This window comes from Macaca fascicularis, chromosome 10 (assembly GCF_037993035.2).
Source record: "Macaca fascicularis isolate 582-1 chromosome 10, T2T-MFA8v1.1".
In the NCBI taxonomy this organism is placed as follows: domain Eukaryota; kingdom Metazoa; phylum Chordata; class Mammalia; order Primates; family Cercopithecidae; genus Macaca; species Macaca fascicularis.
In genome coordinates this window covers 84,660,966-84,688,045 of record NC_088384.1, presented here as the reverse complement: position 1 = coordinate 84,688,045, position 27,080 = coordinate 84,660,966, and the positions used below count along the sequence as shown (strand labels likewise).

Genomic DNA, 27,080 nt, shown 5'->3' with positions numbered 1-27,080 from the left:
GGCAGTGTGCCTCAGACTTATCCCCTGCTAAGGGCAAAGGATCCGGGGCATTTGTAGACCAGCTCCCAGCGTCATTCATGGGTAAAATGGCTTCAAGGGGTGTGAGTGAGGGGCCCAAGATGGAAGGGAAGCTTCTGGTAACAGAGATGAGAGCACCAGCAAGTGCAAGTCTTTCGGAGCATACTGAAAATTTGGGTGAGCCCTGACATTATCTGCAACAACTCCCACTAAAATGCTCACTAGAAATATCAAAGACCTGTGGGCTCTGAGCCTCTCAGGAAGCTGGACGGTGATTCGGCCTGATCCTGGCTGGGCCCACAGCACTACTTGATTGAGCAGCTTATGCACTGGAACAAGCTGGTTCCTTCATCACTGTCCCCCTCAACAACTGTTAGAGAACAAGTTTGAAAATCTCTGTATCCCCAGCGCCAGCCTAATGCCTAGAGCATAGTACACAAACAGTAAATGCTCAAGGAAGGAACTAGGGAAGAAAAGCAGGAAGCCAGAGTCTTGGATTGGAATTGCTGCCATCAAAAAACGTGCTAGTAAAAATGTTAGCATTTTTCTTTATTTAAAAAAACATATTTTGGCATGCTTTTAAAAAAATTATGATATATTCCCAGCATGCAAATGAGTACAGACAACCATGTACACTATCACAAGATTCAACAGATGTGAATATTTTGCAATATTTACTTCAGGTTTATCTTTCTTCTTAATAGAAATAAAACATTACGGATGCACTTCAAGCCCCACCCAATCCTTCTTTCTTCTTCCCTCCCCAAAAGTAACTATTATTCAGAGTATATATAATTGTTTCCCTGCATATTTTGTACTTTTTAATCATATGTGTGTATACTACTGTTTCCAGAGTTTTAAACCTTTTCATGAATGACTCACATTACATGCTTTTCCTCAATCAACATTATGTTGGGGGATTTATCCATGTGGATACATGAGCACACATTTGAAGGCTCTTCTATGTTCCATTGCATGAATAAGCCACAGTTCATTCATTCCTCTGCTTAGAGATACTTAGGCTGTTTCCAGTTTTCAGCTATTGCAAACTGCACTGCAGCCAGCATTTTGTATATATCTCCTTGCACGATTCTGAGAGTTTCTCTAAGGTGGACATCTAGAAGCAGAATTTTGGGTCATCAGATGTGTTTCTTCAATCTTTTTAGATCTTACAGAATTGCTCTCCAAAGTGGTTGTATTTCCTTTTGACTGTCATTTATAAATTCCAACTCTCTGGTGAAATTCTCCAACTTTCTATTTTCTTGAACATAGTGATTACAATTATTTTTAAAATCCCATTCTGATATTCCAATATCTGAACCACCTGGGTGCATTTTTGTTGTCATTTGTTTTCCTCTTGTTTATCATCAGCTCTACTTTTAGCATGGCATGTAATTACCAGATTTCAGACATATGGATGAAAAACTATAGAGGCTATGAATAATGTTATCTTTCCCCAAAGGGATGGGTTTTTTTCCAGAAAGGCAAATGAAATACTAGGAGATCACTTAATCCTGTCAAGGCTTGATGTTTTAGCTATCTATTATTACATAAGAAACAACCCCCAAAATTGAAAAATAATATTTTATTAATGAATCTGCAATTTGGGTAGGACTCAGCAGGAATCATTCTTTTCCTCTCTACTCAACATCATCTGGGTCAGCTCAGCTGGAGGCTGGAGGGTCCACTTTCAAGATGGTCACTCACATGACTGGCCAGCTGGCACCAGCCATCACCTGGAAACTCAACAAAGGCTATGGACTAGAGGCCTCACTTCCTTCCCACAAGCTGCTTGGGCTTCCTCATAGCATGGTGGCTGAGTTTCAAGAGCAAGCATCCCAAGAGATGCAGTGGATATACATGGCATCTTTACTTACTCCTGCCATACTCTATTGGAGCAATCACAAAGGGATACCCAGGTTCAAGAAAAAGAAATATAGACTCATCTCTTGATGCAATGGCAAGATTCTAGAAGCACATGTAAGATGGGAGTCATAGTATTGTGGCCATCTTTGGAAAATAGTTTGCCATTGCTAGCTTTGGGCTTTCTCAGGGCTGATTTATTTCAGTTTCACCCTATTTCCAAGACATTAACCTTACTCATACAACGTGATCCTTACTGTTGAGCAGTCTTTTAGGGGTCTCAACTGAAAGCCTACAGTGTTTACCAATTCCCTCTTGTGACAGTTACTACAGGACTGAACGAAGGAGGACAAACACAGAAATGAAGACAAAGAAAAAAGGATTTGTTTTAAAGAAGGGGTCAGGGAACTCCTTGCTTCTAGTGAGCAAAGGCAGCCCTGAGCTTCTACAGCCCTTCATATTTATTGGGTAGAAAGAGCAGGGAGAAGGAGGTAATGGTCAGCTGTTTGATTGATCACAGGTTCACATCATTGCTAACAGGCCTCAGATGTGCCTAATCACAAGAAACACTGCGCCTGGGGTGTGACTGCCCTCAGCATTCCTTCTGGGCGCCGACATAGTGGTCAGCTTGCCAACATCCTGCATTCATGAGAACAGTTTGCTGTTTACTCATATAGCCTCCAGTGGTATACTGAGTTGATCACGACCCTCATTCTTTCAGCCTCCAACACCCTCCACCTTGGCAGGGCTTGAAACCCATTCTCTCTTTTCCCAATTCTGCAGTCTTTGCTTATACTCTTTCTCCAATAGTACTGCTACAGCCACTGTGAAATCTCTGCTCTGCTCTTCAGCCTCCCTGGTGTCATTTTCTTCTGGGCTTCCTGAAGCAATTGAAGAATTGGTCAATCATTTGAGGGCAATATGTACGCAGAGTTTGGCTTATTTATCAGCAATTTGTTCTTCTCTGGGATTCTGTCCCTCAAGTCCCAAAGACTCTGGCAGTAATTAACTCTGACCTGCATCTTCTCCACATTGTAGCATTTCCACTTTCTGCTTGGACTCTGCTTCTAGGTCACAAATTGGAAAATACTCTCAGGGAGAAACCCTGGAGGAATGTAGGGCTCACCTCACATGCTTCCCTTCTCTCAAGCTTCCAGCCCCTTTAGTCTGCCAGTTTCGTCACTCTCCCATGTCTTAAACTACAGTTTTGTAAATTTTGCTCAGCATTTACAGTTGTTTTTCTCTGCAAAGCTGGACCAATACAAGTCCTTCAGTGAAGACCAGAAAAAGAAGTCTTTGCTCTCTTTGTTTATTTGATTTTCCACAGTCAGGTTGCCTAGCACCAGAACAACAACAAAAATAATCTGTGATCATGTTTGTTAGAAAGAAGACCGGGCATGGTGGCTCACACCTGTAATCCCAGCACTTTGGGAGGCCAAGGCAGGCAGATCACCTGAGGTCAGGAGTTCGAGACAAGCCTGGCCAGCATGGTGAAATCCCGTCTCTACTAAAACTACAAAAATCAGCCAGCTGTGGTGGTGTGTGCCTGTAATCCCAGCTACTTGAGAGGCTGAGGCAGGAGAATCACTTGAACTCAGGAGGCAGAGGTTGCAGTGAGCCAAGACCACGCCACTGCACTCCAGCCTGGGCAAGAGAGCAAGACTCTTGTCTCAAAAAAAAAAAAAAAAAAAAAGTCAGAAAGAATTGGCATGCCTATGTTGTTAAGTTTTCCAATCCAAGAATACCATATTCCTTATCATTTGTTCATTTATGTCCCTCAATAATATTTTTAAGTTTTCTTCATAAATTTCATGCACATTTCTTATTAAATATATTCCTCTGCATTTCATCTTTTTATGTTTTATACTAAATTAGGATAGCGTTTTCATCACACTTTCTCACTAGTTCTTGTTTTTCTATGTAAATGTTATTTATTTTCTATATATAAATTTTGTATTCAGTCACTGATATACCTAGACTTTGTGTCCCCATCCACATTTCATCTTGAATTGTAATCACCACAGTCCCCACATTTAAAGAGAGGGACCAGGTGGAGGTAATTGGTTCATGGAGGCAGTTTCCCCCATGCTGTTCTTGTGATAGTGAGTTCTCACAAGATCTGATGGTTTTATAAGGGGCTCTTCCACTTTGCTCGGCACTTCTCCTTCACGCCACTTTGTGAAGAAGGTGCCTTGCTTCCCCTTCACCTTCCACCTGTAAGTTTCCTGAGGCCTCCCCAGCGATGCTGAACTGTGAGTCAATTAAATCTCTTTCCTTTATAAATTACCCAGTCTTGGGTAGTTCTTTAAAGCAGTACGAAAACAGGCTAATACAGTCACCCCACGAGTGTATTGTTTATAATATTTACTCAACCAAAGTTCTTGAATCTTCCAGGTCATTTTCTCATTTGTAAACAATGAAAATGTTATATTTTATTTAATTCTTAGATCTTTTTTTCTCTGTAGGATTAGTTAGTAGCTTCCATGGAAAAACAAGCTAATTCATATTTGGTGATAAAATATATTTTTGTATTTTTCCTGCATTTACAGGGTGGGGAGTGCTTTTAATGTTTTCAGTTAAGCACAGTGCTGCTTTTTTGGAGGGCTAAGTGTATTCATGAAATAAGGAAGAAAACAACCAGGGAATGTAAGTCATTGTAACATAGGTATAAGAAATCAGGAAATTAGGAAAGTGGAGTAACTTTCCTGATTATTGATTTCTTACAGAAGTTAAAAAAAAAAAAAAAACAGTGACCTCAAAAGGCGGTGGTGAATTTAGGGCCACCACTAGCCCATATAGTACCTTGTGCAAATTTTTTAAAGGTGCCCACTCCTTCAGACAGAGGTAGGCCCATGCCAAGGGGCACATTTGACAAACAGAATATGGATAGATTTCAGCCAACCATCACCCCCTTAGTCAGGTGCCTTTTATGCAGTAAACAGCCTGTATAATGGCTATCTATGCCAGAATCTTTTTCCTTTGGTGTAGACCAGGGGTCATCATAGTCCACAAGCTAAATCCAGACCACACTTGATTTTGTTAAGTAAAGTTTTATTGGAACACATTCATGCTCATTCATTTATTTATTATCTATGACTGTTTTTCACAAAAAAAAGACAAAATTTACTTGTTGTGATAAAGAATGTATTGTCTAGAAAGACTAAAATATTTATTGCCTGGCCCTCTGCAGAAAAAGTTTGCTGACCCCTAGACAATAAGGTACCACTTTCAAATATGCTTTGAGACTGAATTTAAAACATCTAATCAGTAAGACTTAAAAACTATGACAAATAATAAGTCCAAAAAATATTTAGATGAAGAAGGGATTAGGATTGTAGAAGACAATAAATATTGAACTTGAGCCTTGATAAATTCAAGGCTCAGGAAAAGGAGTTGATGGCATTGGATAGAACTTTTAGAGTTGTTCAAGTCTACTATTTTGTGGTTGACCTTCTAATTGTTTCTATTACCGAAGGTAAAGCATTGAATTTCCAACTATTATTATTGGATTGTCCATTATCTCTCCCTTAAATTCTGTTTTTCCTTCATATGTTTTAAGGCTGTGCTGTTAGGTGCATATATGTTTTTACTTGTTACATTTTCTTGATGAAATGACCCTTTCACAATTAAAAAACAATCCCATTTGTCTCTAACTATTTTTGCCTTAATATGTTTCCCAACCTTTTACTTTCAATCTATTTTTACCTTAAAAATCTGAAGTGTGCCTTTTTAGGCTGGGTGTGGTGGCTCATGCCTGTAATACCAGCACTTTGGGAGGCAGGAAGATTGCTTGAGCCCAGGAGTTTGATACCAGGCTGGGCAACATGGCAAGACCCATCTCTACAAAAACTCTAAAAATTAACTGAGTGTGGTGGCACGTGCTTGTAGCTCCAGCTACTTGGGAGGTGACCAAGGTGGAGGATTGCTTGAACCGAAAAGGTTGAGGCTGCAGTGAACCATGTTTGTGCCACTGCATTCCAGCCTGGGTGACAATGAGACCTTCTCGCTAAATAAATAAATAAAATAAAATATAGTCCGCTTCTTTGGAACAGCATATAGCTGAAGCACAGTGTTTATCCATTCTGTCACTCTGTGCTTTTTATATGGAGTGTTTGATTCATTTACATTTAATTACCAATAAGTTGGCATTTATGTCTGCTGTTTTCTGTATGTCTTATGTATTTTTGTTATTTTATTCCTCCATTACTGCCTTCTTTTGGGTTAAAGATTTTAGTATATAATTTTAGTTCCCTTGTAATTTATTTTACTATATTTTGTTTCAGTTATTTTCTTAGTGATTGCCCTGGAGATTGCAATTAATATCTTAAACTACTTTGGATTAATACCAACTTAATTATAATAGTATACAAAAACTTTGTTCCTATACAACTTCATTTCCTCCTCTCTCCTTCAGGTTGTTTCTGCCATACAAATTACATCTTTATACATTTTATGCCAACTAAATAAGACAGGAGAAAAAAGAGTTACAAAGACTATATTGATACTAGCTTTTATATTAACCCATGTAGTTACCTTTACGAGTGCTCTTATTTCTTCATGTAGATTCAAGTTACTGTCTAGTGTCTTTTCGTTTTAACCTAAAGAGCTCCCTCTAGCATTTCTTACAGAGTAGGTCCGCTAGTGATTACTTCTCTTAGTTTTTATCTGGGAATGACTTAATTTCTCCTTCATTCTTGAAGAACAGTTTTGCTGGATTTAGAATTTTTGGTTTATAGTCTTTCTCCTTCAATCTTTCAAATATGTCATCCCACTGCCATTTGGCCTCCAAGGTTTATATGGAAAAACAACGGACTGTTAATCTTTCTGAGGCTTTCTTATATATGATTATTTGTTTCTCTTTCAGGATTCTCTCTTTGACTATGGCTTTTTTTTTTTTTCAATTTGCTATGATATGTCTAGGAATAGATCTCTTTGAGTTTATCCTGAATGGAATTTGTTGAGTTTCCTGTGTAAATTAATATTTTTTTCATCATATTTGGGGATGAAATCTGATTAAAAATAGTCATTATTTACTCAAATATTCTTTCTGACCCTTTCTGTCTTTCCTCTCCTCCTCAGATTCCCATTAGGCATGTGTTGATACATTTGATGTTGTCCCAGGAACATTTCAAAGTGTCCCATAGGCTCTGTTATTTTACCTCATTCTTTTTTCTTTCTGTTCCTCAGACTGGATAATCTCAATTGATCTATTTTGAAGTTCGTTGATTTTTTTTTTTTCCAAGACAGTATCTCACTCTGTCACCCAGGCTAGAGTGCAGTGGTGTAATCTCGGCTCACTGCAGCCTCCACCTCCCAGGCTCCAGCAATTCTCCTGCCTCAGCCTCTCAAGTAGCTGGGATTACATGCGTGCACCACCACACCTGGCTAATATTTGTATTTTTGGTAGAGATGGGTTTCACTATGTTGGCCAGGCTGGTTCTTTCTTCTGTCAACTCAGATATGTTGGGAACCTCCAGGAAATTTATTATTTCAGTTATTGTAGATTTCATCTCTAGAATTTCTATTTGGTTCTTTTATTTATTTCTTTTTGCTAAAATTATTTATTTGGTGAGACACCATTTTGATACTTTCAGTTCTTTAGAAATGGTTTTCTCTAATTCTTTGATCATACTATTTGATCGTATTTAACATAACTGATTTAAAGTCTTTGTCTCTTAAATGCAGGATTGAGGTTTCCTCAGGAATGGTTTCTATTGACTACTTTTCCCCGTGTATGGGCCAGACTTTCTTCTTTCTTTGTATGTCTTACTAGTGTTTTTTGTTTGTTTGTTTGTTTTTTGAGACAGAGTCTCGCTCTGTTGCCCAGGCTGGAGTGCAGTGGCAAGATCTCGGCTCACTGCAACCTCCACCTCCTGGGCTCAAGTGATTCTCCTGCCCCAGCCTCCCGAGTAGCTGGGATTACAGGCACCTGCCACTATGTCAAGCTAATTTTTTGTATTTTTAGTAGAGACAGGGTTTCACCATGTTGGCCAGGTTGGTCTTGAACTCCTGACTTCATGATTCGCCCACCTCAGCCTCCCAAAGTTCTGGGATTACAGGCGTAAGCCACTGCACCCAGCCATGTCTTACTAGTTTTTGTTGAAAACTGGGTATCTTAAATAATATTATATGGCAGACATGGAAATCAGGTTCTCCTCCCTTCCATGCATTTGTTGTTGTTGCTGTTTGTTGTTACAATTGTTGCTGTTATTCTTGTTTAGTAGCTTTTCTGAACTAATTATGTAAAGTCTGTTTTCTTTGTTGTGTGTGGCCACTAAAGTCTGTGCTCTGTTAGCTTAGTAGTCACCTACTGACTGGACAGACATTTTCTTACATGTCTGGAACCAGTAAGACTCCCAGTATTTCCCAAGAGGCTCTGTGTATGTACTGGGGTATGCCTTCGACATTCAACCAGGCAGTTTACAACGCTACCTTAGTTCTCACTGACTGCTTGTTCAGAGACTCAAGGTTACCAGAGGTGAGAGCTTAGGGCCTTCTCAAGTCTTTCTTGGACATACAAACAGCCCTGGACAGGCACAGAGCCTTACACATCATGCACACAGTTCTCTAGATTCCCAGGAACATTTCAAAGTGTTTTAAAGCCTCCATTGGACATCTCATTCCCCAGTTCTCCTTTTAAGCTTTTTGGTTAGCCTATTGTTTGTCCCAGCTGTCATGCAACACTTCGCACAGCCATGATGTTCAACAATTGCCTCTGATTGCTTTTGCCAATCTCAGAGAAAAGGTTGTTCACACTGATTGGGCTCTGAGCCAGGTTAAATAAAGATAGCCTTGTGAGTAGTATCAACCACTGGATAAATCAAATAATGACAATTCTCTGGGTATGAGAATTTTAAGGTGCTCCAAATCCATTCTACCTCCTCCAGTGACTGCCAGGCTACTGATTTTCACCAAAATTTTGGGCTGTTGGTTTTCAAACCTACTACAGAACTGGGTAGGACAGGGGATACAAGGCAACTTAGATGCTGCAAAACTCACTGTTCTCAGATTAAGCTGTTTTCCTTGAAAAGGCACTCCCAGGTCAGGCGCAGTAGCTCACACCTATAATCCCAGCACTTTGCAAGGCCAAGGCAGGCAAATCACAAGGTCAGGAGTTTGAGACCAGCCTGGCCAACATGATGAAACCCTGTCCCTACTAAAAATACAAAAATTAGCTGTGTGTGGTATTGGGCGCCTGTAATCCCAGCTACTTGGGAGGCTGAGGCAGGAGAATTGCTTGAACCCAGGAGGCAAAGGTTGCAGTGAGTCAAGATTGCGCCACTGTACTCCAGCCTGGGCGACAGTGTGAGACTCTAAAAAAAAAGAAAAGAAAAGAAAAGACACTCCCTAGATTTGCTGCAAACGTTTGGTTAATTTTGAGTTCTGAAAAAAAATTGATTCTGACTATTTTTGCTGGCATTATCACTGCTTTTAAGGAAGAGAGGATTTTCAGAGATCTTTGCCAATTTTGCTGACATCCAATTGAACTTTAGTTTAGCCTTGGGTGGGCTTAAAGACTTTGTTAAAACTTTCCCTCTTTGACTATCATCTTTGTTGTTCCTTAGAAATATCTCTTTGTCTCTGTCTATCGTTTGAAATTCCCAAAAAGTATTTCAAGAAATGGCTGCTCCCCATCAGGGCTCTCTTCAGCTCCAGGATAGTCTGATGAAACCAGACTCCCCCAACCCTGTGGTCAGTTTCCTGACTGCTGCTCAAGGGCTGCCAGCCTGGAGGGGAACTGGAGCTCCACACTCTGCAATGGTGCCTCTCCTTCAGCACCCTCTCTGGTAGCTTACTGGAAATGAACATGGACTCACAGAGATTCCAGGGCCCCAAGGGCGCCGGAGTGAATGTAGAATCCTTTCATTTGTTCATCTATTCATGTAACACCCATTCTTGAAGGTCTGCTCTGTGCCCTGAATACTGTCATTGCCAACAGCAAACCCTTGCATGTTGTTTTATATCCTTGATTTCCAATTTCCTCTGCTGCTGGCATGACAGGGATGACATGATAGTGACCACTTGGATTGCCCTGTGCCCTCCTGGAGAAATTCTGAAACCCAGACACCAAACCTGACCCCGAAGGCACCAAAGAGAAATGCTAAACTTGTAAACAACCTTGGGAGGTACATAGCCACCCATGAGCATTTTATCCACCATTTGCTGGGCATGTGATCTTGAGCCAGACAAGTCACCTCTCTGACCTCTGATTCCTCCCTTAAAAAAATGGGCTAATTAGGTGAATGGCAAGGCCTGGCCCAGAGTAACAGCCTTACATAACAGAAATTGGTCTCTTCACCTGTCCTTTATTCTTTCCTCCCCTCGCCCACAGTTCTCTGAATCCTTGCTTCAGAAGGCTCACTTGACAGCCTCTGACCTACACCCTGCCCCAAGGACCATGGGACTCCTCTTCTCTGGCTGGAGAGGGCTTACAGGCTCTACTGAGGCAGCTATGGATGGCCTAGCCCTGAGAGGGAAGGTTCTGGAGACCAAAGCTGGAGCAGCTGAGACTTGAAAGTCATGGAGAAAAGCTACTAATAAGGATGGACAATAAAAGCTAGCAGATAATAGGCTGGCAAAGCATCCACTCCAGGTGGCACCCTGGCTTTTGTGTGTCCTGTGTAGTCATAACCCCAGATCTTAGGTCCTGTGAAAAGAAAGCCTGGGCTGCAGCCTCAAAGGACACCCAGACATCCAGTGAGCCTATGGGGGCTGGACTCTAAAACCCATAAGGTCAGGGCCAAACATGCTAGGGCACTTTGAGCAGGAGGCCTTCAGAGCGTCTGCAATTGTGCTTCTTAGGCAAACTTAGAAGAGGTCTCTTAACACCTCCACCTCTCCCCTCTCAGGACTTGAAAATTGTAGAAAAAGTACTGGTTTCCAATGTGGGCTGCAGAGTACTAATGGGTGGGATGACCTTGGCAAATTATTTAACCTCACTGAGTCCCAGGACCCAGGTCTTTAAACATAGAAGTCTACTCTCTGCTTCATGGTATTTTTATCAAAGTCAATGAGATGGGGTGGGGTGGGGGTGGACTGTGCACATGGCACAGGGCTTGGCACAAGGCAGGTGCACAGGAAATGTGACCAGCTTCTTCTGCAGTCAGTAAACCCTGCCACCCTCTGACCACCTCAGATTTCCCAGAAGAGGGATGATTCCTCCAGCCAACCTTTACTGAGCACTCTCAGAGCTAGAGCTATGTAGTCATGCCCATGCGTAATGAAATAGAGAGGATGCAGGGGCATCCAGGACCTTCTCCACACTGAGAAAAGAAGATGGTAGGACACCCACCCTCTACCTAAAGCCTCAGTAACTATTCCAGGAATCCTGCCTTGATTCTCCAAGAAAGGTGCCCAGCTCCTGTCATCTGCCAAGATCACAGGACCACAGGAGGCATGCTTTTCTCTTGCAGCTTGGCCATTTACTACCTGAACTCAGTTTCCAAAAGCCTTTCCCGAGCTAATGCCCAGCTGAGGAAGAAAATCCAAGCGGTGAGTCTGTTGGAAGTTTCCTCCTGGAGGGTCAAAAGAAATCATGTTTTTGGTTTTTGCTAATTTGCTTTGTGAGCCCAGCTGTGTTATCTAAATGGCTTTCTTCTAAACCAAATACCAAAATATCTGTATCATAGCAAGTAGCCTTGTGAGATTCAACAGCATGCATTTATATTATTGAGGCTATTTGGTGATTTGTGACAATAATGACTTAAATGTCGACAGGCTGCTAAAGAACAGGAGAAATTCAGTGAGTTCAACCAACGCCCATACAGAAAAACCCAGTACCCACAGTAATTCCTACAGATTCAAGTGAATATTTAAATACTAAAAGAAATGTTGTCAAAATGACGTATTTCTTGTGCCCTTTAGCCTAAAAGATCTCCTGAGTCTCCTTCACACGTGGGAAGCCTCTCTCAACATCCCAGCCGATACCCTACTTCTGACTGCTCTCTCCTGACACACACACACACTCCCTAAAATTCAGACCCTAACCCTCCCTAAGCCCTGTCCTTGCTTTCTCTGTCCCTCTTCCGGAATGAATCTCATCTGTCTTGCTACTGGTACCCCATCCACACCTTCTTCTGGTTTTTTGTTTGTTTGTTTTTGTTTTTTAGATGGAGTCTCGCTCTGTCACCAGGCTGGAGTGCAGTGGCACGATCTCAGCTCACTGCAACCTCCACCTCTCAGGTTCAAGTGATTCTCCTGCCTTGGCCTCCCAAATAGCTGGGACTACAGGCACATACCACCACACCCAGCTAATTTTTGTATTTTTAGTAGAGATGGGGTTTCAACATGTCGGCCAGGATGGTCTCCATATCTTGACCTCGTGATCCACCCGCCTCAGCCTCCCAAAGTGCTGGGATTACAGGCATGAGCCACCGTGCCAAGCCCCTTCTTCTGTTAATCTCGCTGGGCTCCTGCTCAGGTACAGAAAACCACTGAAATAGAGGATTGGAAGGGTTGCTGTCCTCAGGCCCCATGTTCCTTCAATAGCTGTGCGAATCTGAGAGCCTCAGGCTGCCCTCTCCAATCAGTTGTGAGGACCAGTAACAGGCAGTTTAAGGTAGTTACCAAGAACTGAAAACAGGCCAGGCATGGTGGCTCACACCTGTAATCCCAGCACTTTGTGAGGCCGAGGCCGGTGGATCACCTGAAGTCAGGAGTTGAAGACCAGCCGGGCCAACATGGTGAACCTGTTTCTACTAAAAATGCAAAAATTAGCCAGGTATGGTGGCACACACCTGTAATCCCAGTTACTCGAGAGGCTGAGGGCCGGAGAATCGCTTGAACCCAGAAGGCAAAGGTTGCAGTGACCCAAGTTCATGCCGCTGCACTCCAGCCTGGGCAACAGAGTGAGACTCTGTCTCAAAAAAAAAAAAAAAAAAAAAAAAAAAAAAAAAAAAAATCACTCTCAGCACCTCTGAGCCTCAAATACCCATTTCCTGGGCCAGGACCAACAGTTCATTATTTTGTGCAGCTCCGTGAAGTTGAGAAGAGCCACAAATCTGTGAAAGGCAAAGCCACAGCCAGAGATTCAGGGGACACACCTAAAAACAGCTCCAAAAATGCCACCCAGCTCCAACTCACCAAGGAAGGTAAGCTCTTTGTCATGATTATGTTTTACAAGGCCACATGGAAAGGTGTAAAGAGCCTATGAAACAGTGTGAAATCAGACTGTTCTGGGATTGAAATCAGAATCCTAACAATTATTAGCTGATGAAGTTGGGCAGGTGAATATAGGGGTCAATCATAGCACCTGCCTCATGGGATGGTGAAGATGAGACGAAATCATGCATGTAAAGTGCCTACCAGAATTCCTGGCACAGAGAATGAGCCAGTGAATACCAGCTGGCAGTAGTGCCATCATACACCCCTTAATAACATTTGGATCAACCATGGAACACATATACAGCGGCCCCATAAGATTATAATGGAGCTGAAAAATTCCTATTGCCAAGTGATGTAACTGTCAACATTGTAGCAAAACACATTACTCATGTCTTTGGTTTTTTTTTTTTTTTGAGGCGGAGTCTCGCTCTGTGGCCCAGGCTGGAGTGCAGTGGCCGGATCTCAGCTCACTACAAGCTCCGCCTCCCGGGTTTACACCATTCTCCTACCTCAGCCTCCCCAGTAGCTGGGACTACAGGCACCGCGCCCGGCCTCATGTCTTTGTTGTGAGCTGTTGTAAACAAGCCTACTGAACTGCCAGTTACATAAAAGTCTAGGCCAGGCCCGGTGGCTCAAGCCTGTAATTCCAGCACTTTGGGAGGCTGAGGTGGGCGGATTACGAGGTCAGGAAATCAAGACCACCCTGGCTGACACAGTGAAACCCCGTCTCTACTAAAAATACAAAAAATTAGCCGGGCGTGGTGGCGGGCGCCTGTAGTCCCAGCTGCTGGGGAGGCTGAGGCAGGAGAATGGCGTGAACCCGGGAGGCAGAGCTTGCAGTGAGCTAAGATTGCGCCACTGCACTCCAGCCTGGGCGACAGAGCAAGACTGCATCTCAAAAAAAAAAAAAAAAAAAAAAAAAAAAAAAAAAAAAAAAAAAAAAAGGCCGGGCGCGGTGGCTCAAGCCTGTAATCCCAGCACTTTGGGAGGCCGAGGCGGGTGGATCACGAGGTCAGGAGATCGAGACCATCCTGGCTAACACAGTGAAACCCCATCTCTACTAAAAAATACAAAAAACTAGCCGGGCGAGGTGGCGGGTGCCTGCAGTCCCAGCTACTCGGGAGACTGAGGCAGGAGAATGGCGTAAACCCGGGAGGCGGAGCTTGCAGTGAGCTGAGATGTGGCCACTGCACTCCAGCCTAGGGGACAGAGCAAGACTCCGTCTCAAAAAAAAAAAAAAAAAAATCTAGCACATACAATTATATACGGTACAGAATACTTGATAATTGTGTTACTGGCTTATGTGTTTACTATACTATAGAGTAGATTCCTTCTACTTATATAAAAAATAGTTAACTATAAAACAGCCTCATGCAGGTCCTTCAGGAGGCATTCCAGAAGAAGGCATTGTTATCACAGGAGATGACAGCTCCATGTGTGTTATTGCCCTTGAAGACCTTCCAGTGGGACAAGATATGGAGGTGGAAGACAGTGATATTGATGATCCCAACCCTTTGTAGACCTAGGCTAATGTGTGTGTTGTATATTAGTTTTTAACAAGAAAAATTTAAAACATAAAAAGAAAAAAAATTCTTAGTTTAAAATCAGAAAAAGCTTATCAAATAAGGATATAAAGAAAAATATTTTTGTACAGGTGGTCACTGTATTTGTGTTTTAAGCCAACTGTTATTATAAAAGAGACAAAATGTTTTTTAAAATTTAAAAGTTTATAAAATAGAAAAGTTACAATAAGCTAAGGTTTATTATTGAAGAAAGAAAACTTTTTTTTTTATTTTGAGATGGAGTCTCGCTCTGTCACCCAGGCTGGAATGCAGTGGTGTGATCTCGGCTCACCGCCGCCTCCACCTCCAGGGCTCAAGTGATTCTCCTGCCTCAGCCTCCTAAGTAGCTGGGATTACAGGTGCCCACCACCATGCCTGGCTAATATTTTGTATTTTTAGTAGAGACAGGGTTTCACCATGTCAGCCAGGCTGGTCTTGAACTTCTGACCTCATGATCCACCCGCCTCAGGCCTCCCAAAGTGCTGGGATTACAGGCCTGAGCCACCGTGCCTGGTCTAGAAAAAATGTTTGTAAATTGAGTGTAATCTAAGTGTACAGTGTTTATAAAGTCTGCAGCAGTGACAGTGGTGTCCTGAGCTTTCACATTCACTCATCACTCACTCACTGACTCACCTGGAGCAACTTCCAGTCCTGCAAGCTCCATTCATGGTCAGTGCCCTAGACAGGTTTACCATTTGTCATATTTCACATACTCTACCCTTTCTATGTTTACATACACATATATTTACCATTATGTTCCAACTGCCTAAAGTATTCGGTACAGTAGGTGTTGGGCAGGTTTACAGTCTAGGAGCAATAGGCTAAACCATATAGCCTATGTGTACAACAGGCCATGCCATCTAGGTTTGGGTAAGTACATTCTATGATGGTCACACAACAAAATCACCTAATGATGCATTTCTCAGAATGTATCTGCATCTTTAAGCAATGTGTGCTATAGTTTATATTCTCTGAAAAGAGAAGCACTGGAATATCTAGAATAATAGAGTGAGAAAAGTCCACATAAAAAGTTCCCAAGAAAGTATCTTGGGGCTATTGCTTCTCGGCCTTTTGGCTAAGGTCAAGTGAAAATATCCTGGGGCTTCAAAGTGGAGTGATCATAGACCATCTCAAATTAGGAGTGAGGACAGTTCAAGTTGAAACAGACCATCTCTGAGGTGATCCCATTTTCCAAAGATCATCTCTGTTTTAAAATTAAACAGTATATGCATGCAGACACTTTAGCCTTGGATGTAAGAAGTGAATGAGATGCATAAGGAATGACTGACAGTTTAGGAATCTGAACTTTATTTTTTTGAAACAGTCTCACTCTGTTGCCCAGGCTGGAGTGCAGTGGCGCAATCTCTGATCACTGCAATCTCTGCCTCCCAGGTTCAAGCGATTCTCCTGCTCAGCCTTCTGAGTGGTTGGGATTACAGGCACCTGCCACCATGCCTGGTTAATTTTTGTATTTTTAGCAGAGATGGGATTTCACCATGTTGACCAGGCTAATCTCAAACTCCTGACCTCAAATGATCAGCCTCAAGTGATCCACCTCAAATGGCCTCCCAAAGTGCTGGGATTACAGGCATGAGCCACTGCACCCGGCCTGACCCTTTTTTTTATACAAGCATTCCAATTTCTTAGTAACTGGCATTTTATTTATTTATTTATTATTACTAAGTATTAGCTATAATAAAATGATACTAGCTGCTGCAACAAAGAGACCCAAAATGGCTAGTGGCTCAGACACCATAAAAGTTCACTTCTCACTCAACACAAAGTTTAAACTGGGTGTTTTCACCTGACAGCCACAAGTGCTGATATGGGGACCCTGGCTCCTTCCATCTTGTGGCTCTGCCTGCATCAAGCTAGTGCAAGGGGAAGAGCTTAGGGGACACACCTGGATGTGGTCCCATCAAAGCCTGGAACTCCAGCATAGGCCACACTCATCCACAAGGGAACCAGAGCCCATTTCTGTGTCCCAGAACAAGAGGGACTGGGTTTAGTAGAGAGCAGTCATTGTCCCTAACTTGGAGATAGAGGAGGGGAAGGAAACAAGTTAATGAAGGATTGGAAAGTAGATTTGATTCCAAACACTTCCCACAGCCCTTTCCCTTCCATCATCACATTTGACCCTGGCAGTCACCCTGCAAAGTTGCTGTTATTCTTGTCTCAATTTTATACTCTAGAAAACCCGGGATCAGAGAGTCTAGCCTAAGGCCAGGGTTCAAAATCAAGTTCTCTAGCCAGCAGACCATACTCCTCCAACAGATGTGTTTATGCAAAAGCCAGGCCAAGGTGACCCCGAGACAGCTGAGCACAATCTGACAGCTCTCACATCACCAAATGGACTAAAACTTACACACACCGCAGGGCGGCTCCAGAGAGCTCCAATTCAACCTGTACAAAATCTCCCACTTCCTCTTTCTTGTCTTGGTTCATTTTCCAGAGACCACGCCTCCCTCTGCCAGCCAAAGCCAGGCCACGGACAAGAAGGCTCAGGGTCCTGGAACCTCCAATTCTGCCAGCTGGACCGCGCTGCCTGCCTCTGGACACCTTCCTATATCTCGGCCCCCTGGAGTCAAACCAGATTCTGGCCACGCCCCATCTCAGACTCATCTGTGGAGGTCAGCCTCTGGGAAGAGTGCTCAGAGACCTCCGCACTGATGGATGGGACTCCAGGGAGCCTCCATCCTGGGGCTGATCCTCAAGTTCCCCAGTTTCACATATACCAAATTGAGGTTCTCTCCCCTCTTTCCTCTCAGATACATGCTCTCTCTCCTCTCTTGGAATGTGTGAACTTTGATTCCTTCAGGCCCTTGTCAGCTACCAAAGGAGGAAGACAGTGGCTTCACCTGTCTTTTAGGGAACCTGGAGGCATCTCTGCACTAACTGCCCTCACCAATATCTTGGTCCAGACAGCTCTGAACCCCACACTCGCAGTAGTTGACATCGCCTCCAGATTTTGGGAGTTGGGGAAGGGCCATGACCACCCTCGTAGACTTTTTCCATGGGACACAGTTTAGGACACGGGTTTCTGCCAGCTTCCCTAGCTGGGAGGGGGATGCGGAAGGGCCTACATTTCTCAATCCAGAGGAAGTGAGCTGGTTTAAATGGAAGGTCCAGGCCAGGCACAGTGGCTCAAACCTGTAGCCCCAGCACTTTGAGAGGCCGAGGTGGGTGGATCGCTTGAGCCCAGGAGTTCAAGACCAGCCTGGGCAACGTGGCAAAACCCCATCTCTACAAAAAAATTAGCCAGGCATGGTGGTACGCACCTGTCATCCCAGTTACTTAGGAAGCTGAGGCAGAAGGATCACTTGAGCCCAGGAGGCAGAGGTTGCAGTTAGCTAAGATCATGTCACTACACTCCAGTCTGGGCAACAGTGTGAGACCCTGTCTTAACAACAACAACAACAACAAGTCTGGCCAGGAGTAGTGGCTCACACCTGTAATCCAAACACTTTAAGAGGCTGAAGTGGGAGGCCAGGGGTTTAAGACGAGCCTGAGCACCATAGCAAGACCCTTGTCTCTACAAATAAATAAATAAATGAAAGTGAATGAAAATAAAGGTAAATGGACCAAAGACCAGTCATGGTGAGTGGGACTGGTGGGAAGACTGGTGATACCCCAGTACCCAGCCCAAGCGAAGCTCACACCACGGAGCACAAAACCTGGAGGGCAGCCTCCTAACAGTGAATCACAGGAGCAAGTGAGCTGCCCAGTGCCTCTTATCTTGGAAGGAAACCTGCCTTACCCAGGGCAGAAAAATCTCTTTTATGCACCAAATTCTAAAAGGAATTTGATAACCTGATTATTGTACAAGGGACCTCGAAGATGGTTTCTTTGAAGAGTTTTGCAAAAGGTACAATGCAGAGCATCGTCTCTGGGGATTCTATGTTCACTTAGTGTCATATCATGGTTCTATGCAGAATATTTCTTAGGGGGAAGAAGCCGGGGGCCAGACCATTAAGGCCTTGATGGCAAGGGCAGAGCCTTGATAGGGTGGGAGTCGCAGTCCAGGACTCTGCAACAGCCCAGCTATCTTGCGGACAGCTCCTTCCTTTCCTCCATTCCGTGCTCCCAGACCCAGGTGAGCAGTGTGGCCTCAGGATCAAGGGACCCTCTCACCCACGTCTCTGAGTGTTCTAAAGAGAGTCTGCCACCTTAACCTCATCAGCTGTTACAGCCACCACCCAACCAGGTCCCCAGGGGTTCTCAGGAGAATCCTCCAGACCCAGAAAGTCAGGTAAAGCCCTGGTAGAGAGATGAAGATTTTTACAGCAATTCCATAAGCTGTATAATTAAAATAATTTCTAACTTCCCTCCTAAATCCTTTCCCTTCTCAATCCAGCACCAAAACTTCACATATACGAACTGCAATGGAATAGGGACACGTGACCAGGAGAAACAGGATAAATTATTTCACACCAATCTATCTCCTGGCAAGGCTAATGAAGATGTTGCAATGCCTGATTTCCATGGAACCCAGGTCCAGCTCCTAAATCCAAAACTGCCTGTGTGTCATATGCCTTCCCCCAAGCTAACCTACCTGAGGCCTCAATACAGGGATCCTGGCACTGTAACCCAACCAATCAGGACCAGAAGGCCCCAAGATGGCCACCACACCAACACCTGGCCTTCTGCATCAGAATGCCAGGCCCTGAGGAAGGGAACACTCTGCCTGCCTGAGCCATTGGCCCCCTAGTGATTACTGTCAGGCCTCCACTGGTTACTAATACACATAAATACCCACCACAAACACAAACAAACCATCCTGATCTGAGGAAGTGTAATTTTATGTGACGGAATGTATGTGTTATCTAACGCTGCATAACAAATTATTCCCAAAACGTAACAGCCTAAAACAATAAACAATTATGTATTATTGTACGTGGTTTCTGTTCTGTGGGTTATAAATTTGGGAGTGGCTTAACTAGGCAGATGTGGTTCTGGATATTTCAGTCAAATTCTCAGCTAGGGCTACAATTATTGGAAGGTCTAACTGGGACTGAAAGATCTGCTCTCAACATGGCTTACACATGACTATTGGTAGGAGGCTTTTGTTCCTTGCTGGCTATTGACAGGCGACCGTGGTTACTCTCCATGTGGGCCTCTCCATAGAGCTGCTTGGGTGTCCTCACAACATGGCTGCTGGTTTCCCCCAGAGCAAGTGATCGGAGAGGGAGAGCAAGGAGGAAGCCCAATGCCTCTTATGACCTAGTCTCGGAAGTCACACTATCAATTCCACCACTTTTACTCATTAGAACTGAGTCACTAAGTCTAGCTCACACTGGAAGGGAAGGGAATTAGGCTTCACTTCTTGAAGGGAGGGTTATCAAAGAATTTGTGGACATACTTTAACAGAAAAGTTTCTAATTCAAATAATTACAAGACCTCTATCAAGAAAACTCTGGCCAGGCGTAGTGGTTCATGCTTGTAATCCCAGCACTTTGGGAGGCCGAGGTGGGTGGATCACTTGAGGTCAGAAGTTTGAGACCAGCCTGGCCAACATGGTGAAACTCCGTCTCTACCAAAAATTCAAAAATCAGCTGGGTGTGGTGGTGCGCGCCTATAGTCCCAGCTACTCGGGAAGCTAAGGCAGGAGAATCACTTGAACCCGGGAGGCAGAGGTTGCAGTGAGCTGAGATCATGCCACTGCACTCCAGCCTGGCAACACAGCGAGACTCCATCTCAAAAAAAAAAAAAAAAGAAAAAAGACTTTCAGAATTACAAAATTACACCCATTTTTGTCTTCTTTTTTACTTTTTTTTAATCCTTCAGTGGAAATTTTAATTAAAAGTGGCATTAGGCCAGGCCCAGTGGCTCACGCCTGTAATCCCAACACTTTGGGACGCTGCGGAGGGCAGACACCTGAGGTAAGGAGTTCAAGACCAGCCTGACCAACATGGAGAAACCCTGTCTCTACTAAAAATACAAAATTAACTGTGCATGGTGGCTCATGCCTGTAATCCCAGCTACTCGGGAGGCTGAGGCAGGAGAATCGCTTGCATCCGGGAGGCAGAGGTTGCGGTGAGCCAAGATCGTGCCATTGCACTCCAGCCTAGGCAACAAGAGCAAAACCCCATCTCAAAAAGAAAAAAAAAGTGGCATTAGGTTGATAGTGCCTCCAAAACGGGAAGAAAAAGGCAAATAAACAAAAATAGCACAACAAATATAAAGCACGTAAGATGAAAGAAATAAACCAAACTATATCAGGAATCAAAATAAATGCAAATGGACTAAACTTCTAGATAGAAGGCAAAGACTATCTGATGGAGATTTTAAAATCCTATATGCTGTTTTCAAGAGATGCCTTTAAAACTAAGGATAGGGGACAGGCATGGTGGCTCACGCCTGTAACCCCAGCATTTTGGAGGCTGAGGCAGGTGGATCGCTTGAACCCAGGAGTTTGAGACCAGCTGGGCAACACGGTGATACTCCATTTCTACAAAAAATACAAAAATTAGCCAGTGCACACCTATAGTCCCAACTACTCAGAAGGCTGCGACGGGAAGGATCGCTTGAGCCCAGGAGGCAGAGGTTGCAGTGAGCCAAGACAACACCACTGCACTACAGCCTGGGTGACAGAGTGAGGGACCTTGTCTCAAAACCAAAAATAAACAAAACTAAGATAGGAACTGTATCCTTTTTGATTCCTAGGGAATAAAAACTGAAGTATAATTTTCAATGGCAAAATCACCAGGTGTGATTTTGTACCATCAAATCTTCTAAGCAAGTTTGTTTTTAGAGTGTGAGGATTGCTATTAAAGACAACTGTCTGCAGTGTTGTGCCAGATACTTTATCTTTCAACGTAGTAGTAGTTCGAAAAACACGTAGAAAGGCCCAAGGTCATAGTTGGGGTAGATGAGGTACACAGAGGATACAGAAAACTCTTATCACTGAACTGTGTCTGTCATATAAAACCAAACTCCAAATCTGTCTGTGACGATTCAACAAGTTGATGGAGGTAAGACTGTAACGTACCAAGCATTATGCTAAGTACTCAATAAATAACAGCTATCATCACAGGCATGGATAAAATCTAACATCCTCAGGCTCGGGGGATAAACACAACAGCACCCTGTGCCCTATAATCCTAATCAACGGCCAGGCTGCAGAAGCTGCCACGTCATCATTGCCAAAAAAGACAAGGAATGCTGGACTAAACCACCTTCCCAAGGTGCCTTCCCTTCTTCTGTGTCTTTATAAAGAAATGTTGCGTATACATGTAACTCACTGCCAAAGAATGTTGCAGGGTTTCTTTCCACTTTTGAGAAAAGAGCCCAGGAATTGCTAGAAAGCCTTTTAAATTTTATATGAGCATTTTCTCACTCACAAAATGAGTATAAAGTGCCACCCTCTTGTGGTAGTTTCATGCAATTTCCTTTCCCGAAGCTCTCCCAAGGCACTGAATTAATTAATTAATTTGTTTATTTATTTATTTATTTTTGAGATGGAATCTCGCTGTCGCCTAGGTTGGAGTACAATGGAGTGATCTTGGCTCACTGCAGCCTCCAACTCCCAGGTTCAAGCGATTCTCCTGCCTCAGCCTCCCAAGTAGCTGGGATTACAGGCACCCACCACCACGCCCGGCTAATTTTTGTATTTTTAGTAGAGATGGGGTGTCACCATGTTGGCTAGGCTGGTCTTGAACTCCTGACCTCAAGTGATCCACCCACCTCGGCCTCCCAAAGTGCTGGGATTACAGGCGTGAGCCACCATGCATGGCCTGGCACTGAAATTTAAATAGCACATTCCACTTCCATAGGTCCCCATCAGTGTCGCCAGAGTAAAAACCCTGGGCTAATGTACACCAACATGACATAGTTAGCCATAGGCTGATCTAAATGAAAAAGGTCAGATGATATACTGTATGGTTCTTCCCAATGGGCGAATAGTCTTATGGACAGAGAAAAAGAAATAGGCCCCATGTGCCACCTGGCTTTAAGGTGGAACCTGGAGCACATCTGGGAAACTCACGGCTCCCACTCAGCCCTGCTGTCCCCGCAGTACATTTGCTCAGTGAGAGCCCTGTGGGCAATTTGTCCTGCACATCCCCTCCAAATGAATCTCCAAACACTGCTTAATGGAAAAGCAAGAGTCTTATCAGACCCAAACCACTCATCCTGACTTTCATTCAAGGTTTCTTACATTCTAGATCCTTCAGTCTTTTGTCCAACTACTGACCAGGTTGCATTTTACACCTCTAGCAGGTTCTTCTCTTGTTTCTGGCTTTTACTGCCACTATCTTTCCATCCTCCATCTCTAAATGACCTACACACTCTTCTATGAATACCTAAATCCCTTCTTGCTATGAAGTCTACCTCAGGAACACCGGGCCAAATTGTCTTCCGGTCAGCTTGCATACAACTGCATCTTAGCACCTGATTATATTCAGTCTCCCAGGATTGCAAAGTCTCTGAAGTCAGAGGTCACAGGTTAGTACAGGTTGAGTATCCCTTATCCAAAATGCTTGGAACCAGAAGTGTTTTGGATTTCGAATTCTTTTTTCAGATTTTAGAATATTTGCATAATACTTACCAGTTTGAGCATCCCTAATTCAAAAATCCAAAATCTACAACATATAAGGAACTCAAACAACTCTTTAAGGAAAAAAACATAATAATCCAATTAAAAAATAGGCAAAAGATCTGAATACACATTTCTCAAAATAAGATATACAGGCCGGGCGTGGTGGCTCATGCCTGTAATCCTATCACTTTAGGAGGCCAAGGCAGGCAGATCACCTGAGGTCAGGAGTTTGAGACCAGGCTGGCCAACATGGTGAACCCCATCTCTACTAAAAATACAAAAATCAGCCAGGAGCGGTGGCTCACAGCTGTAATCCCAGCACTTTGAGAGGCTGAGGTGGGCAGATCACGAGGTCAGGAGTTTGAGACTAGCCTGGCCAACACAGTGAAACCCTGTCTCTACTAAAAATACAAAAATTAGCTGGTGTGGTGCCGGTGCCTGTAATCCCAGCTACTCAGGAGGCTGAACCCGGGAGGTGGAGGCTGCAGTGAGCCAAGATGGCGCCACTGCACTCCAGCCTGGGTGACAGACCAAGACTCTGTCTCAGAAAAAAAATAAATAAATACAAAAATTAGCTGGGCCTGATGGCACACGCCTGTAGTCCCAGTTACTCGGGAGGCTGAGGCAGGAGAATCGCTTGAACCCGGGAGGCGGGAGTTCAGTGAGCCAAGATGACACCACTGCAGTCCAGCCTGGGCAACAGAGGGAGACTCCATTTAAAAAAAAAAAAAGAAAAAGACATACAAATGGCACAGGTGTATGAAAAGGTGTTCAACATCATTGATCATCAGAGAAATGCAAATCAAAACGACAATGAGATATCAGCCTACCCCAGCTAAAACGGCTTTTATCCAAAAGACAGGCACTAACAAATGCTCGCAAGGATGTGGAGAAAAGGGAACGCTCACATACTGCTGACGAGAATGTAAATTAGTACAAACAGTGTGGAGAACAGTTTGGAGGTTCCTCAAAAACTAAAAATAGGACCACCATATGATCCAAGAATCCCGCTACTGGGTATTTACCCAAAAGAAAGGAAATCAGCATATCAAAAAGATATCTGCACTCCCATGTTTATTGCAGCTCTGTTCACAATAGCCAAGATTTGGAAGCAACCTAAGTGTCCATCAACAGAATCAATCAATAAAGAAAACGTGGTATGTATACAAAATGGAGTACTATTCAGCCATAAAAAATAAGATCCTGGCCGGGTGCAGTGGCTCATGCCTGTAATCCCAATACTTTGAGAGGCCAAGGCAGGAGGATCACCTGAGGTCAGGAGTTCGAGACCAGCCTGGCCAACACGGTAAAACCCCGTCTCTACTAATAATACAAAAATTAGCTGGGCATGGTGGCACACACCTGTAATCCCAGCTACTCTGGAGGCTGAGGCAGGAGAATCACATGAACCCAGGAGGTGGAGGTTGCAGTGAGCTGAGATCACACCATTGTACTCCAGCCTGGGTGACAAGAGCGAAACACCATCTCAAAAAAAAAAAAAAAAAAAAATCCTGTTGGCCAGGCGTGGTGGCTCACACCTGTAATCCCAGCACATGAAGAGGCTGAGGCGGGGGGATCACGAGGTCAGGAGTTCGAGACCAGCCTGGCCAATATGGTGAAATCCTGTCTCTACTGAAAAGACAAAAATTAGTCAGGTGTGGTGGTGCCCACCTGTAGTCCCAGCTACCCAGGAGGTTGAGGCAGAAGAATCACTTGAACCCGGGAGGTGGAGGCTGCAGTGAGCTGAGATCGCGCCACTGCACTCCAGCCTGGGCAACAGAGTGAGACTTCATCTCAAAAAATAAAAATAAAGAAATAAGATCCTGCCGTTTGCAAAGACCAGGATGGAACTGGAGGTCATTAAGTGAAATAAGCCAGGCGCAGAAAGACAAACTTCACATGTTCTTACTTATTTATGGGAGCTAAAATTAAAACAATTGAACTGATGGAGATAGAGAGTGGAATGATGGTTATCAAAGGCTAGGAAGGGTAGTGCAGTGGGGAAAGTGGGGATACTCAATAGGTCCAAAAATATAGTTAGATGAATAAGATCTAAAGAGCACAATAGGGTGACTACAGTCAACAATAATTTAATTGTACAATTTAAAATAACAGAGTATAATTGAATTGTCTGTAACACAAAGGATAGATGCTTGAGGTCAGGAGTTTGAGACCAGGCTGGCCAACATGGTGAACCCCATCTCTACTAAAAATACAAAAATCAGCCAGGAGCAGTGGCTCACAGCTGTAATCCCAGCACTTTGAGAGGCTGAGGTGGGCAGATCACGAGGTCAGGAGTTTGAGACTAGCCTGGCCAACACAGTGAAACCCTGTCTCTACTAAAAATACAAAAATTAGCTGGTGTGGTGCCAGTGCCTGTAATCCCAGCTACTAGGGAGATTGAGACATTTACCCTGATATGATTATTACAAATTGCAAGCTGGTATCAAAATATCTCATGTACTCCATAAATATATACACATACTATGTACCCACAAAAATTAAAAATAAGAAATTTTTAAAACATAAACCAGGAACGGTGGCTCACATCTGTAATCCCACTTTGGGAGACCAAGGCAGGAAAATACTTGAACTCAACAGTTCAAGACCAGCCGGGACAACATGGCAAAACCCTGTGTCTACAAAAAAAATTAGCCAGGCATGGTGGTGCACGTCTGTAGTTTCAGCTACTCGGGAGGCTGAGGTGGGAGGATCGCTTGAGCCCAGGAGGTCAAGGCTGTAGTGAGCTGTGATCGCACCACTGCACTTCAGCCTGGATGACAGAGTGAGACCCTGTTTCAAAAAAATAAATAAAAAATAAAAGAAAATCCAAAATCTGAGAAGTTCCAATAAACATTTCCTTTGAGCATGTCAGCCCTCAGAAAGTTTCAGATTTTAGGGACGGGCACTGTGGCTCACACCTGTAATCCCAGCACTTTGGGAGGCCAAGGCGAGTGGATCACCTTAGGTCAGGAGTTTGAGACCAGCCCAACCAATATGGTGAAACCCCATCTCTACTAAAAATAAAAGATAAAAATTAGCCAGGCATGGTGGCGGGTGCCTGTAATCCCAGCTACTCTGGAGGCTGGGACAGGCGAATCGCTTGAACCTGGGAGGCAGAGCTTGCATGAGCCAAAATGGCACCACTGCACTCCAGCCTGGGCTACAGCACGAAAGACTCTGTGTCAAAAAAAAAAAAAAAAAAAAAAAAAAGTTTCAGATTTTAGAGTATTTTGGATGTCAGATTTTCAGATTAAGGATACTCGACCGTATTACCATTGTTCTCTTTACTCTCCCAGATCTCCACCCTTGCGCCTTAAGCTCCTCCCTTGCTCCCTTAAGATCTCTGCTCAACTGTCCCCTCTTACTGAGGGCCTCTTTGAGACAGCACAACATTCCCTACACTGTGGACTCCGGATGCACTACACACTGATGTGACTTTCTGAAGCCACTAGAACATAAACTCCATAATGGCAGGAACTTGGCAGAACTTTTACTTCTGTACCTCATCATTTAAAGATACCTGGTTCACGCCTACAGTCCCAGCACTTTGGGGAGTCTGACATGGGAGGATTGCTCGAGCCCAGGAGTTAGTGGCTGTAGTGAGCTATCCTGGCTCCACTACACTCCAACCTGGGTGACAGAGTGAGACCCCAATTGCTCCATGTTGCATTCAAGATAAATTATTTGGCTCTCTCTTCCGGTTCACTAAACTGTCTTCGGCTGTGCCTAATTTGCTAATGAGTCATTTGCATTTCTTTTTAATTTAAGTGCGTTTCTCACGTCTACAAGTGCCATGTCTGTTTCTTCCTGTCTTCCTGCTCCCCTGACCGTGGCACAGATGAAGCTCCATGCCTCAAGAACCCGGACCAGCAATCTTTTTTAGTATTTTGGATTTTGTTAGTCTCTGTGTCTTTTTTTTTTTTTTTTTAATTGAGATACAGCCTCTCTCTGTCGCCCAGGCTGGAGTGCAGTGGCGTGATCTCGGCTCACTGCAA

At 43.8% G+C, this 27,080-nt stretch overlaps 1 protein-coding gene across 1 annotated transcript in view; it reads left to right on the top strand.

The window, feature by feature from the left end:
- The window catches only part of TMC2 (transmembrane channel like 2), a 108,643-nt gene extending 91,427 nt beyond the window's left edge, over positions 1 to 17,216 (top strand). Inside the window, exons 19-21 of the mRNA XM_065521815.1 lie at positions 11,295 to 11,373; positions 12,854 to 12,971; positions 16,999 to 17,216. Of these exons, the coding sequence (XP_065377887.1) occupies positions 11,295 to 11,373; positions 12,854 to 12,971; positions 16,999 to 17,216 (415 nt within the window). The remainder of the gene's footprint in view (positions 1 to 11,294; positions 11,374 to 12,853; positions 12,972 to 16,998) is intronic.
- The last annotated feature ends 9,864 nt before the right edge of the window (positions 17,217 to 27,080 follow it).